Below are 16,348 nucleotides of genomic sequence, written 5' to 3'. Positions count from 1 at the left end.
CTGGCTGCAGGCACAGAGCAAATCTGAATGGAAAAAAGTTAGAGTTGACCATGGTGTTGTGTGCTGTGTCCCAGAAATAAGTATTACAACACTTCCATGTCCAGCTTCTCCTTTATCTGCTGCCATCATATAATTTGTTCTTTTCTTGAATAAATCTGATGATTATTGAAAGTTAGGCAAAATAATTTGCAGTTATTCTGTTGATTTTCTCTGAGTCCAGAATGTACTACAATGTCCTTATAGCATTCACACTAACTTGTACTTTGACATGGACAATTGTTCATTTGCAAACTCTGTTACCTTTCTGATCCACTGTTTCTAGCAATGCACAACAAGCATCTAAAAATAGCTCAGAGAGCAAAATAATACTGGGACTACATTACTTTAGTTTATAAAAGACCAAGATCCAGGTGACTGATGGGTTTAATATCCAACCGTAGTCTGAAGACCTAAACATCTTCCACTTAGTATAGAATGAACTGCGGCAAGACCAGTCTAAGAGTAAACTTCAAAGTTATGTTCTCACCGCACTAAGAAATCAACTCGCAAAATCTACTAAAAAGTAATTTATAAAATTAATATTTGCACATATAAATGTGTAATTTGTTCAAAAATTGAAAGTCTTGACTTATGTAGCAGCCTGTGTATGGAGAATTAAACTTTCTTTCTATGCTGTATTTACGATGAACCAACTTAAACAATTTTAGAGTTATATGTACAAGGATAGGAGAAAAGAAAGGTGTGGGAAGGGGTTCCATCACTTTATTCTGAAAAGCAGAATGCAGATACAGATTAAAGTAGTGTTCTCAATCCATTTTGCATCCAGTGAGTAGATTGAATAATTTCACGTTTGCATCATTTTGCCCGTAGAAAGAAATAATTTATCTAGTCTGCCCTTTTTGTCACAGCAAGCACAACATAGCTGTTTTTCCTCCTCCATTTCTTCATTGTGTGCTTCACCCTGTTGATTGCCTCTGTTGAGGTGGCCTTCACTACCAATTTAGGTATCTCATTTCACCTGTGTAGCACCTTTTATAAGACACAGTACTTTCTGTACTAAAGGCAGACCCCTTAAGCTGGGGAGTATGCCTTCTCCTTCTTACCTTAAAATCATAAGTTCATAGGTTCATAGGTTAGTACTAGGCTAACTGCCCTTGTGAGCCATTGTAAGCCTAGCCAGTTATCCCTTGTGAGACTCAAACCCTGCACCTTGTGCAAGTGAGAACAAATCCAGTCTTACTAGTCCTTTTACATGTGACCTCCTTCTAGTCCATTAATGCTTCTTGCTGTCTTTTGCAGAACATTCCCCATGAGGTCTCTTGACTTTATGTCTCCCAGAAATGAGAAAAGTACCTAAGATGGTCTATTAGCAGCATCTTTTATGGTAAAAATGTCACCCCCATGTTTTTGGAGTTACTTTCCGTTTTAATGCAGCCTAATATTTTGCTACATTTGTTACTGTTTTTTCACATCTTCCTGGTGATTAAGTCATGTTGTGGCAGTTACTTCCCATTGCTTTGATTCTTCTGTTGAGCACACTTTGAACACCCCCATCTTGTTCCCTACCCCCTTGAGTATTCATTTCCCATTTAAAGCATGGTGTGTTTACACAGACGAACATTTGCAGCTCCTACAGGTAGCGTTCTTACATGTCTTTTAAACTTTCCACCAGTTTCTTCTCCCATTTTGGTCCTATCTGCAAAGGTATGTACTCTGTTCTAAATTCTGCATGTCACACCTGACACATACACACTGAATATTGCAGGACCTTGTAATCACACCTGACACACATACATACCAAATAATCCAGGACCCTGCTTGTTAGTTTTGTTTCTTCTAGCAGATTTCCTTGTTGTGTATGAATGTTAAACTTACTTTGACAAGTCAATGTACATAATCTTTAGCCTGATAGCTACAGCACAAAGTTATGCCATGTTCATGGTGGGGCACTAGTGTGTTTACTAAATACTTCTTCACCCTAAACATCTGAAATAGCTCACTTATCTAGTTTTAAAGAGGAGACTTTAACAAGCAACATCACATCAACAAGTACCATTTTTCTGAGTCAGCTGCATCTTTTTAACTGCCAGTTACAGAAATGCAGGAAGGTTCCGGTCTGTAGCTCCGCCCTTTTCACTATCAACCACTTGAATTACAAGATTTATTACAGGCATGAATAATGCATGATGTTATTCGTACTAAAGTTCCATAATCAGTAGGTGTTCCAGTTGCATTTTTTCAGTATAATTTTATGACACATTTTAGATCTGTAACTGTAATTGATGTTTGATTAGGTGGAGACGACTAAAACAGAAGCACTGTTACTTACCTATCAGTCCAAGAAAGGGTTGAAACCTTACTTGTCCAAAACTCCATCCAAGGATTAGGACACTGAAATGGCAAATAGTCAGATTTGAATTGCTTTGTGAATAAATACTGATTTGGTAGTGTAAAAAGGGAACAGAAAAAGCAAAAATGGAAACTACATTACTTGAAGCTTACACGAGCATAGGGTTCTTACTTACCTGATTACTCATGGTGAAGAATGTCACGATATCCTGCCAGAAATGACTGCTCATTCTGTCCCATTTAATGTCATGATATCCTGCCAGAAATGACTGCTCATTCTATCCCATTTAATGTCACGATATCCTGCCAGAAATGACTGCTCATTCTGTCCCATTTAATGTCACGATATCCCGCCAGAAATGACTGCTCATTCTGTCACATTTAATGTCACGATATCCTGCCAGAAATGACTGCTCATTCTATCACATTTAATGTCACGATATCCTGCCAGAAATGACTGCTCATTCTGTCACATTTAATGTCACGATATCCTGCCAGAAATGACTGCTCATTCTGTCACATTTAATGTCATGATATCCTACCAGAAATGACTGCTCATTCTGTCACATTTAATGTCACGATATCCTGCCAGAAATGACTGCTCATTTTGTCCCATTTAATGTCACGATATCCTACCAGAAATGACTGCTCATTCTGTCACATTTAATGTCACGATATCCTGCCAGAAATGACTGCTCATTCTGTCACATTTAATGTCACGATATCCTGCCAGAAATGACTGCTCATTCTGTCACATTTAATGTCACGATATCCTGCCAGAAATGACTGCTCATTCTGTCCCATTTAATGTCACGATATCCTGCCAGAAATGACTGCTCATTCTGTCCCATTTCCATTTCGTTGGGCAATCAGTGATGGTAAAAGGCAATCATGTGGGTCTAACTTTTGGAGCAAGTGGATAGACTTGAAAATAATATTGTCTATCTGAATAACTAGCTTTTATTTAGAAGAACGTTCTCTTTATCTTCTGTTATCTTCACTTCATGCCTTCCTCTGACTCCATCAGAACCGCTCCTCATGGGTCACCATATGTGACATTGTGGCTGGAGAAACTTGATTGTATGTGCTCTAGATTGTTATATGAAGGCCTTGGCCTGGTCACATGTCCAGTATCTTATGTCCATAATATTCACATTGTTACAATCCTGGCAGGTGAGCAGATGTGAATATACTAAGGCATGTAGGGGTCTACATAAAGCCAATGCTGACTACTTAATTGGTTTTCCATTTCCCATACTAATGAGAAAAGAGTGCAACATACGACAAAGCATTTACAGGACAAGAGGTGAAGTCATAAGTGTGAGACTGGAAGTTGTTAAAAGCAAGCTGAGGGCTGGGACAAGTCAAGCCAGGGATAAAGGATAACTGTAAAGGCATAAAATAAAAATACAACTACAGCATTTGGCACATACATCTCCTTGCATTGAGCCAGAGAACTGTCTTTATTGAAATTTCTCAAAGAAAAAAATAAGCAAGCAATATGTTTATTGTAGTCTTTCTAGATGTTTGCTGCACACTTCTAACCCTATTACACAGCCTACAATGAAACACGTTAAGCAGTTCTGATTGCTAATAGATTTTTTTCCTTTTCAGCATTACTTTGGATACCTCTATAAACCTCACTGCATCTTGCAATGTGGAATGTCACTGCAAACAAGAAATCTACCACCCAGTCTGTGGGGCAAATGGCATCATGTACTTTTCCGCCTGCCATGCTGGCTGCCAAGGAACAAACGTGTCGCTAACAGCTGCAGGATCAAAGGTAAAAGTGATAACGTTGTAACTGAATGTGTTACTAACAGCTGCAGGATCAAAGGTAAAAGTGGTAACTTTGTTGCTGAATCTGTTCCGCCATCAGCTTTCCCTCAGGGAAGTTTGCACTAGGCTGGAGTTTCACCAAGATTGAATTTTTACACTACAGTTTTTACTAAGATTAATCTCTTGATTATGACATATTTTTAACAAAATAATTTCTGTTTTGGAGATAGAATATACTGTGTGTGTTTTTGCCAAGAAATATTCAAGTTTTCATAGGAAAAAAATGCATTTGTTGTAACTTGAAGCATGAGGATGCAAGTGTGCATATATATGTGTGTCTGGATATGTGTGTATATGCAATGGCAAATTAAGTGCACTTGGACCGTGTGTTGTTTTCAGTCTTTGGGCACCGCATACCCACATTTATTTATTTATTTTACATTTGTTGATCGGGAATGTCTGACTGATCCAGAGCCCTTTTTCAGCAGAGTCCCAGGGAGAAAAGCTCCATAATACAGTAAAAACGTTATACAAACTGGTATAAAAGACTAAACACTAACTATTTTAACATTAAAAAAGCTAAAGTTAAAGTTATACATTCAAGTTTGAATGTTATTTGTCTTTTCGGCTTTTCCCGGTTAGGGGTCGCCACAGCGGAACTCCGGTCCGCTAATGATTGGCAGTCAATTTTTATGGTGCTGAGTTGCCAGCCCAATGCCCAACCTTCAGCGAAGGCATGCCCATTCACGCATGTCTTTCGGAGGCCACTCGACCGCAGGGAGGACATGCAGGCTGCACACAGAAGGCACTCCAGCCGAGAATTGAACAGGAGAACCTCTTGTTGTGAGGTAACAACTGTACCACTGCGGTGCTATACATTCAAGTTTAAATAAGAAAAAAAATTAAATATGGAAATTCTAGACTAGGCACTATCTGTTTGGACATTAAAAAGTAAAAAAAAAAAAGTGACAACAGAGAGTAAGGCAATTGTTTAAAGAACTTAAACAGTAAAAATTTCAGAGAAGGAGAGGAGATGTACAGGTAGTAGGGAGGCGGGCAAAGGAAGAAGCAGGATAAAAGGAAGTGTACAGATGAACAGAAGGCAGGAAGGAAGTAGAGGTAGATAGATAAGAAGACAGTAGTGGGTGTAGTAAGGGAGGATGAGAGCAATGCCTGATCCATTGCTGTTTGTAATGTTCTTTTATGGCTAACTTAAATTATTTGGGATTCTTCAGATTTCTGATTTCAAGAGGGAGCTTGTTCCAAGCTATAGAAGGGTAGTAGCTGTATATGTTTTGACCTGATTTAGATCAAGGGATGAACTCCTGAGATTTCTAGCTGGGGAGTAGTTAGAGATTAGAGAAGACAAGGCAGGACAGTAAGCTGGCTGATACAAAATTGAGTGTACGGTTTGGAGCTGTGTGAGCTGAAGTAGGTGGGGTAGTTCTAGCTAGTTTAAGTGTTTCAGGGATAGACAGTGGTGGGATTTATAGGTTTGTTGAGCTGCCAATCTAGCAATATTGTGGTATATTGACTCAAGCTTTGACAGTAGAGTAGAGTTTAGATTAGTAAGGATTTGGGAGCAGTATGTTAAGCACGGTGGAAGGGAAGCATGTGTAAGTCTGATTCTAGCTTCATGGGAGAGAATTTTTTTGTTTCTATATAGGAGTCCTACTTTCTGATGATTTTATTTTATGCAATTATTAATGTGATGGTTGAATTTCAGTTGGTCGTCAGTGGTAACACCTGGGAGTTTTGTACTTGATTCTACTAGAATAGGGGTATTGTTTAGAGACATTATAGAAAAGGAAGTTTTGGTATGGTTGGCTGTTTTTGGGAGAAAGAGTAGCAGTTTTGTTTTTTTGGGTTAAGGATGAGCTGATTGTTGGAGAGCCATGTCTCAACTCAATTAAAGGAAGACTGGGTGGCAGCTAGGAGTTCAAAGGGGGATTTAGCTATGGTTATGACTATGGAGTCATCAGCATATTGGGCAATGAAGGAACGTGGAGAAGAGGAATGAAGTAAGTTGGTAAAGATATTAAAAAGTAGTGGGCTGAGAACTGATCCTTGGGGAACACCCATTTTTACTGGAAGAGGAGAGGATAGTGCGGAGTACCATCTGACAGATTGAAATCTGTCTGTGAGGTAGCTAGGGAACCATGCTACAGTGTCAGTAGAGAAATTTAGTTCAGTTAGTTTCTTAAGTAACAGAGAGTGTAAAACAATATTGAAGGCCTTTGATTGCATTTTTAGGATCATGCAATGCCTTGCTCTAACTCTGTCCCATCTGCTTAGTTGTCTAGTCTAAGGGATAGAGCTTCAAGGACTTTAGGCCTATGATCTTTTTGGTTGGAAAACCCTGGAGTATTTCTGTTTGTCTGATATGTTTAACAATATACATCCCAAAGCCATGCCCCTCAAAATCTTAGTGCAAGAAATCTCGACCAAAGTCCAAAAAGTAGGGCTAGATTTTAAATAATGCACTTATAAACTTAGAAAGTTGCTAGTATAACATATTTTGCATTAATATGCATTTTCTGAATGATATTAATTCTGAACATCAAATGCCTTTCATAATTTAATGACTTCAATCCTCAATGATTTGCCAAAAAATCACAAATGTTGTGAGGAACAGTCCAAAAAGACATGACAAAAATATGGACATCCTGCAAAAAGCTGGACAGTTGAGGGGTGTGCCCAAAGAAGACCCTATATTCAGTAATTGGCCTAATCAATGCTGAGTATAAGTGGATGATTACATCTTTAGATGATATTCCTTTGGCAAGTAACTTGAGTTGAATAAAAGAAATTCCTGAGAACTGTTGTCTCTGGATGGTTGAAAGGAAGAGAGCTGTCAACCCAAGTACCCAGGTCCCCAACTCCATTTTCATTTCATAGTAGTATGTTGTCTACATGGAATGAAGAGGGGAGGGGGTGTGTAATTTTCATTTCATAGTAGTATGTTGTCTACATGGAATGAAGAGGGGAGGGGGTGTGTAATTTTCATTTCATAGTAGTATGTTGTCTACATGGAATGAAGAGGGGAGGGGGTGTAACAGACATAATTATACTATGCTTTTTAGAATATATTTTGAGCCCTTTTCCACTACACCAAGAGTTTACAAAGGAGTCTTTATTCTGGAGGGTGTGAGCACCCATTCTTGAGGGTTTGGGTGCCGTAGGGTGACTTAACAGCCCTCAGTTTGTAGTGATCTGCAAACTTTGTTAGCCAGAGAGTATGATGGTAACACTTTAAGATCAAAAATTCCCAGGAGCATCTGCGCAGTAACTTGAGAAGTGGTCCCCCCCCATATGACGTACCATGATAATTAAATTAAACAATATCCCTTAGCTGTAACTTAGATGTTTGAACCTACCACATTTTATATGTTCTGTGCTGTAATGTGTACCTGTAAAAGTGACACGTGGCAGCATCTGCTGGTCATCACCGTCATATAACTATCTGTTCTATTCTTTCTTGAACCTTCTTGTCTGAGGAGCTCATTTTACAGCTTTATAATTAAATCAACTGTCATCTCACCTTATACAAATATTATCATTAAGAAAAAAATATATATATATAAATGGGAATATACAGCTGAAACAACAAGGCATCAGAATTTTCAGTCATTTGCACTATGTCAGTTCTGTGTTATACCAAGGCAATCATAAAAGTATTATAATTTACAACATTTATGGGATGATTTATGGGATCTTTATACTGTCATCCCAAAAGTCAGCTGTATCCAATATGCTGATGACTCTACTCTAATTTGCTCGGCCACATCTCTAATAGAGTTATGGTCAGCTACCCAGACCGCCTTTAATACAATAGAAAACTGGCTTTTTGAATGTCATCTGATCCTAAATCCCAAAAAAACTAAAATGCTGTTATTTTCAGCAACACGTAGGTCTACCGCTTTCACCTTTACCATAAATTTAAATGATGGCACAATAATCTCCCCTGACCCCTCTACAAAACTATTAGGTGTCATCATAGACAATAATCTAAAATTTGACCTACATGTTAACCAAACTATCAAAACCATCAATAAAAAAACTAGGGTCACTTTACAGAATAAAAGCCTTCCTAACTCCTCCAGCTAAAATTGCCATAGCTCGCTCTCACCTTCTTTCAACCCTTCTGTATGCATCCCCTCTACTCTCGAATTTAAGCAAGACTGTCCTTAACAAACTCTCAATTTGCTACAACCACATTGCCAGGTTTGCCAATGGGCTGCCTTTTAGGACACAACATTGCATCAATCTAAATCAGCTTGGGTGGCTTGAACTACCCAGCCTAATCCAATATAACCAACTGATTATGGCCTATAAAATCCTCTATAATCCGGACAATACTCTTGCACTTAAAAATATTATTATGCCCTATAACAATCCTAGACCGCTTCGATCCTCTAACAAACTACTAATTCAGACTAGCAAAATTATTAACACAGCTGGTGATTCTCTCTTTGCAAACTCTGTAAGTAGACCCTGGAACTCTCTTCCAGCTGATATTACCTTACTTTCTACCTTAGGTCAATTTAAAACTAGACTCAAACAACATTTGGCACTTAACTGGCTATGTCAATGTATCAAGCCTGGCTAACTCTCTCTAAAATGTGCAAAAATCTGTTAACCAGCTTACTGTGTAATTTAATTTAATCCTGATTTACACTCGGGATTAACTCTAACCTGTGGAACTTGTTTAACTTGCTTACTTATGTAATCACTGTAAATAGTCTGTTTGTAATATGTAATGCTGGTATTATGTAATGCTGTATCTGCTTACCCTTGGAGCTTTTCTCCCCGGGCCTCCGCTGAAAATTGACATGCATCCAGTCGGACTATCCCGGTCAACAAATGTAAAATAAAAAAAATAAATAAAAAATTTACAGCTGAAAGAAATTATAACAAAAACATACTAAAATTTCCAGTAGCTTTTTCTAAATCCTAACAAAACCAAGCTACTACTTTTCTCCCCTAACCATAGAATTCCTCCTCCCTCCTTCAACATCAAATCTCACAATGACACCATTATCTCCTCTGATGACCATACAAAGCTTCTAGGTGTAATAATAGACAACAACCTTAAATTTGATAAACATGTTAATCACACTATTAAATCTGTCAACAAAAAACTTGGCTCCCTGTATAGAGCCAAACCTTTCCTCACCCCCCTAGCTAGGGTAGCTATTAAAAGATCACACCTTCTCTCTACCCTTATGTATGCCTCCCCTGTACTCACCAACCTATCCAAAAAAGAAGTTATGTACTTACCATATAATTCCATGTTTGTAGTCCATATTGCCTGTATTCTTGCTGGATTGGTTCAGAACCAATATTCGTCTCCAACTCGGCCGATACTAAAGCTCGAGAGCTTTTACTGGCTTGAGGCTAGCCCCTATCCCATAGTTCCTCACGGCAATTCCCCAGATCTAGTTTGCTAGAAAGCAATAAATACCTATCAGGTAAGAATAAAATAAGACCTGTATAAATACAGCAAAGGATTAGAAATATAATCCATTCCAGGTGGACAACAAAAGGAACAATGTCAGGCAGCGCCAGAATGGTTCACCAGATCCCCCAGAAACAGGAAGGGGGTTGGAGGGAGGGAAGCAAGAATATAGACGAGATAGACTACAAACATGGAACGTTATGGTAAGTACATAACTTCTTTATGTTATGTAGTCCTATCTCGACGTAATTCTTGTTGGATGGGACAGCGTCCCTAGCACCTTTATCCCGGGTGGCTCAAGAGAAGAGACTCTTCAGTACAGTGAACCCAAAGGATGACCTGTCCCAGGAGGCCAAATTCAATTTGTAATGAGTGACAAAAGTATGTAGTCTTGCCCAAGTAGCTGCTGCACAAATGGTATCAATTAGGAGACTAGATGTAAAGGCACATGAAGTCGCTATAGCCCTAGTAGAGTGACCTTTAACTTTGACAGGTAATTGTCTACCAGCTTGTTGATAAACAAAGGATATGCAATCTGAAAGCCATTTCGAAAGAGTAATTTTAGAAACAGGCAAGCCTTTCCTTTTGTCAGAAAAGGAAACAAAAAGTTGCTCTGATTTCCTGAATTCTTTAGTCCTGTGCATATAAAACCTGAGTATCCTGTAGACATCTAGCTGGTGTAGTCTATATTCTGATTTATTAGAGTGGTTTGGAAAAAACACAGGTAGCTCAATGGTAGTATTCAGGTTGTGTTCTGAGCATGCCTTAGAAAGAATGGAAGGGTTTGTCCTGAGAGAGACTCTATCCTTGTGAAAGATAATGTAAGGAGGTCGAATAGTTAGAGCTTGTAGTTCTGAAACTCTCCTAGAAGATGTTATGGCTACCAAGAACAAGGTTTTCCATGATAACAACTTTAAGTCTGATGATGAGGATGGCTCAAAGGGTGCAGACATCAAAGATGAGAGGACTAAGTTTAAGTTCCAGGGATCTAATGGTTGTTTTATTGGGGACCTAAGAAGAAGAACTCCTTTTAAGAAGGTTTTACATAGGGAGTGCTGCATGATTGGATTTCCCATGAAACCAAAGTGGAAATTGGAAATGGCAGCTAATTGAACTCTAACTGTAGTGGCTGCTGCTCCTTCATGAAAAATTGTTGTTAGGAAGGATAAAATGGATTCTAAAGGAGCTGTATATGGATCTAAGCTCCAATTTGTAGCCCAAAGTGAAAACCTTTTCCATTTGCCAGAATATAGTTTCTGAGTGGAAGGTTTATGGAATAAAATTAAGATGTATTTGACCGTTGGGGATAAGGGAATACACCTGGCTATTCGTGGAATTGGAGCAGCCTTGCTGTCAATTTAAGGGTGTGGATGGAGGGATGGATCTGTCGCGATTGATGAATTAGGAGATCTGGGGATGGGTCCAGAATCCATGGATCCTCCAAGAGGTAGGACCACAGGAAAGGAAGCCAAACTTGTTGAGGCCAGTAAGGAGCAATGAGGATAAAGTAACTCCTCAACTGTCTTGCTTTCTGTATTACTTTGGGAATGAGTGGAAAAGGAGGAAAGGCATAAAGAAGTCCCGGGGACCAATCGTGAACTAGAGCATACCTGGGTGACACCAAATGGGGAATGAGGGCAAAGTAGCTGCTGCATTTGGTGTTCAGGTGAGTGGCAAATAGATCACAGCAAGGCTGGCCCCATCTGTGAAAGATCTGTTTCCCAACCATTGGATTCAGGGACCACTCGTGAGGCATCAGAATTGCTTGGCTGAGTTTGTCCGCTATTACATTGGATATCCTCGGGATATGCATTGCTATCAGGAAGCATTGAATATCCATTGCCCATTTCCAAACTCTTAAGACCTCTTGGCAAAGCAGGTAAGACTTGGTTCCCCCAAGCTTTTTTATGTACCACATGACAGACATGTCTGATTGAATCACAATCGTCCCGCTGGAAAGGGAGATGTGAAGTACTTGCAATGCATATAGCACCGCTCTCTTCTCCAGAACATTGATGTGCAAGTGGTTCTCGTGGTTCTGCCAAGTACCTTGGACTGTCATTCTCAGATAATGCCCCCACACCCTATCTGAGAAGCTTCTGTGGTCAAAACTGCTTTCTCTTGGGGAGGAACAAGTGGACGACCTAGGACAAATTGTTTCGTGTGTAATCACTATGTCAGATCCTTTTTGCATGCATTTGTTATTAATATCTGGTGAGGCAATGGATGGTCTTGCATCAGTCATTGTGCTAATAGCATCCTCTGGAGAATCCTCATATGTAGGCAAGCAAGAGGAACTAATAGGATACCGGGAGTCATAGTCCCTAGGACTTGAAGGACTACTCTGGCCTGGACTCTTTGTTTGTTTATTAAGGATCTGACCTGACTGCATAGAGATTCCACTCTTTCCTGTTTTAGCTTTACTGACATGGTGGTTGTAGAACAAACAAATAAACTGGGCGGAAGAAGCAAACAATCCAAAACAGAACAGGAGCCCAACAGTAGCCAGCAGACAAAGATGTTAATCCCAAAAAACACTTTCTTTTAACGTAAAGTCAATTTAATAAAAGATTTTTGTCACGTTTTCGTCACTTTAAGTAACTTCTTCAGACAAACAGCAGTTACACAGTTTCTACAGCATTTAAACCATGTAGCATGAAGTCATGTGACTAATAGCAGCAATGAATTAAAGGTGCAGAGCACAATAATTCAAACACTATTAAAGTAAGTCTTAAAACTTACATACTACCTCAAATAAAAAGTGTGTATGCAATCAGTATACAATATACAAGGATTATGTTAAGGTCATTAGTAAAAAGTAAAAAATACACTATCGTGTCAGATTTCTTAATTTAAGCAAACATGAAATATTATAATTCTCATTCAAACCAGGCAAGCAGAAAGTATTAAGTGCTAACTGCCATTCTAGTTCTCGTACCTCTAATAGTACTGGATATGGGCCACCTATAATGTCAGGAAGTACCCGATCAATAGCTTGGAACGTGAAACTATGTCCACCATTTAATGAAACATGTTTTGCTAAAGCATTTTCTGTTTTATTTTTGCTAATCGTATAAGAGACTTCGTAAATTCTCTCACAAAGCTTCCTGTCCGTTTTCCCTATATAGAAAGCCGGACATAAGGTACAGGAAGCTAAGTAAACAGCACTCTTGGACTCACAATTCAACTTGTGGTTGATGTAAAATTTACATGTGATCAATACTCTAAAGGAATTACCTGTTTTTATGTATTCACACATCCTACATGTGCCACACATGAAGGTTCCAGTAAGTCTAGGAGTAGATTTAGTGCTTTTAATTTAAAAAAAAACTTTTTAAATTAATACCTCTTCTATAAACAATACTGGGTGTCTGGCCAGTTCTGTCAACTAGGGAAGAGTCCTTATAAAGGAAACTCCAATTTTTGTGGAGAATTAATCTAAGTTGGTCACTGACTTTACTAAAGGTGGTTATAAAAGTATTGCATAAAGAGGTCTCCCTAGTTTGCTGAGTCAGTGAAGGTTTTATAAAGGTAACCAAGTCACTGTTTGGTGACTGTGTAGTTCGAATGGCAACCTGGCTAGGAGGTGACTCTACCAGGTTAACATCAATGACAACGGAAGGTGAGGTCAAGAGTGGTTGAACTATACCTCTACTCCGTTTGTTTACGATTTCTTCAGTTAAGTCATTTATTAAACTAACCGGGTAGCCTCTATTGCAAAACATGTCTCTTAAGAGTTGACAATCAGAATTAAAGTCACCTTCATTAGTACACATCCTTGCGGCTGTAATGAGTTGACCTTTCACTATTGAATGCTTTTGCCTGAAAGGGTGTGCACTAGAAAAATGTAAATAGGAGTTGCAATATGTAGCTTTTCTATAAATTTTGGAAACATATCTCCTATTTACTATATCTTTTTTTTATATTCATGTCCAAATAGTCAATACTAGTAGTGTGAAAAGTGTAAGTAAATTTAAAAAATGGTGTAGTAGAGTTAAAGTAATCTATCATTTGTTTAGCTTGTGATTCATTTCCTTTAAAAATCACAAAGATATTGTCTAAAAATCTGGTATAAAAAGTGAAGGAAGTGTAAATTTAGATTTATTGAATACAAAATATTCTTCCCATTGAGCCATAAACATGTTCGCCACGCTCGCTCCGCAAGGGGAGCGCATAGCAACTCCATGTTTTTGTAAATAGATATTGTCGTTAAAAATGAAAAAGTTATTGGAAAGTATAATATCAATTAACTCAGTTGCCAGGTCAATATCCCTTTGTGGAGCTTTTTTATTTTTCATATAAACTCCTACCCACTCAACCACTTCTAAGTGTGGAATAGAAGCGTATAAGTCGACTACATCGATTGTGAGAAAGTTGTCTTCTTGGTTAACTTCTAAAATGTTCAAATTTTTCAACAAAGTCCATGAATCTTTGCATACTCATGACTCAAGTTTTAAGACTTACTTTAATAGTGTTTGAATTATTGTGCTCTACACCTTTAATTCATTGCTGCTATTAGTCACATGACTTCATGTTACATGGTTTAAATGCTGTAGAAACTGTGTAATTGCTGTTTGTCTGTGTGTCTGAAGAAGTTACTTTACTTAAAGTGACGAAAATGTGAGAAAGATTTTTATTAAATTGACTTTACGTTAAAATAAAGTGTTTTTTGGGATTAACATCTTTTTCTGCTGGCTACTGTTGGGCTCCGTTCTGTTTTGGACATGGTGGTTGTGTCTATTTCTGAGCCTAAATATACAATATGCTGCGAGTAGGATAAGACTGACTTTTGCAAGTTGACGGTGATGCCTAGACTGGCGCACAAGGATAGAGTCTTGTCACTGGTCCTTATGAGTTGATGCTTGGTGGTAGCAGTGAGGAGCCAGTTGTCTAGGTACGGAAACACCTGGAATCCTTGATGTCTCAGGTGAGCCATCACCACTGCCATGCATTTGGTAAACACTATGGGGACTGTAGTGAGGCTAGAGGGCAGTGTTCTAAACTGAAAATGACTGGCTCCCAGCCTGAAGCGTAAGTGTCTCCTGGAGTGCCTGTCCATTTTGATGTGGTAGTAGGCATCCTGGAGATCGATTGAGCACATCCAGTTGTCTTTCCCAATAAAGGGAAATATCGACTGCAGAATGACCATTCGGTACTTTGATTTTCTTACATGTTTGTTGAGCCTGCTGAGATCTAGAATTGATCTCCAGTCCCCTGTCTTTTTTGGAACTAAAAAGAATCGAGAGTAAGTTCCAGATCCTACTTGCTCTGCGGGGACTTCTTGGATGACTCTTTTTTGCAGCAACGAGATGACCTCTAATGTTGCATGGTCTAGTTGGATGGGTGGTACATCTGAAAGAGACCATTTTGTTGGGGGTTCAGAAATAAAGGGAATCAGGTAACCTCTGGATATTATTGTGTGTACCCAGCAATCTTGAGTGATAGTTAGCCAAGCACTTGGGTACAGCGATATATGACCCTCAACTGCTTCCAGAGATGGACAGTTGGGCAACCCCTCAGGGTCAATGGAAGGGATGATCAGAGAAAGTTTCTCAGTCTCCCTGATGTTGCGGACCTCCTCTGCCATGAGGACGGCATCTTCCATTATATCCTCCTCCTCTGCCTCTGGGGGAGGGTTGACCTTGTGCCTGAGGAAAACCTTTTTGGGATTTGCAGAACCACATTTTCCCCTCCTGTATTACCCTTGGGATAGGGTCTGGATGGGAGAGAGAAACAGACTCCAATGGTAGATAAAGGTTTGCCTTCCTGCTCACACCTAGTCAAAATCTCTTTAACTTGGGGTCCAAAAAGAGATGAACCATCAAAGGGAACATTAGTGAAGGAAGACTTGAAGGATTACGTAAAATTACAAAGACGCATCCACAAATGTCTCTTAAGGGATATTCCTTCTGCGGCTGCCCTACTCGCTCCATCTGCTGCATATGAAATCAGCCTCATGGAGGAGTTAGCTATGGAAGTAAGGGTGGAGAGCTGCGTAGAAACCTTATCCATGGAACTCAGATCTACTGAACCCTGGAGGGTATCTCCTAACTCTTTCAGGAGATCCCTGAAATCAGTGTCTAATGTGACAGACTCAGGTGAGTCAACATGTTTCCTTTTACATAGCCTCTTCCAAGGGAGCTGTCCAGTTGGATAATCTGGGGAGGTCTCAGAAGAGGGGGCACCTCCAATGGGAGCTACTTGGGCCTCTGGTTCCCCATGCTGTGGGGGTGGCAGGGGGGAAGAGGTTGCTGCCTGCTGCTGGTGGGACACAGGTTCCAAAGGAATGGCTTTGGCAGAGGATAAAGCCTTCTCTATAGCTTTGACGGCCCCCACCACTCCGAAGAAGACCTCCACTCCAAGGGGGCAGATGGTCGACTCCTAGCAAGAGGGAACAGCTCCAAAGCAGAACTGGGAGCCGAGCTGAGTTGGGCTGAGGCTCCTAGAGGGAGGGTCGGTTCCAACTAGAACCCAGGGTGACTGTCCCTCTCAGAGTTGACATGAGAGCATTGGGTCCCCGAACCCTCGGCTCCAGACTGAGCCATTGAGGATAGATTAATTGGCTTCGAGGAAATGGGTTGAATTCCCAGAGCCAAAGGGTCAAAGACAGAGAAACCTGATGTAATAGGCTCCGAGAGTGAAGCAGTCAGAGGAGGAACAGTGGTAGGTAAGGGGGTTGGCTCCGAGACCTATGGGTCTGGAGAGGCCAATTTTCTAACCAGAGCTGGATCCAAAAGCAGCCTTTTCACCACCCTCTCAATG

The 16,348-nt window shown here is 39.8% G+C and overlaps 1 protein-coding gene across 7 annotated transcripts in view; it reads left to right on the top strand.

Annotated features, from left to right (window-relative positions):
• SLCO4A1 (solute carrier organic anion transporter family member 4A1) overlaps window positions 1–16,348 on the top strand; it is a 921,682-nt gene that overhangs the window by 777,080 nt on the left and 128,254 nt on the right. For all 7 annotated transcript variants that reach the window (XM_044090405.1, XM_044090404.1, XR_006367160.1 and 4 more), the window contains one exon: window positions 3,964–4,132. In XM_044090405.1, coding sequence (XP_043946340.1) covers window positions 3,964–4,132 — 169 coding nt within the window. The remainder of the gene's footprint in view (window positions 1–3,963; window positions 4,133–16,348) is intronic.

Source organism: Protopterus annectens, chromosome 12.part0 (assembly GCF_019279795.1).
Source record: "Protopterus annectens isolate FY-2018-M chromosome 12.part0, PAN1.0, whole genome shotgun sequence".
Classification (NCBI taxonomy): domain Eukaryota; kingdom Metazoa; phylum Chordata; order Ceratodontiformes; family Protopteridae; genus Protopterus; species Protopterus annectens.
The sequence above is the reverse complement of the archived record's forward strand: the minus strand, read 5'-3'. Positions and strand labels throughout refer to the sequence as shown.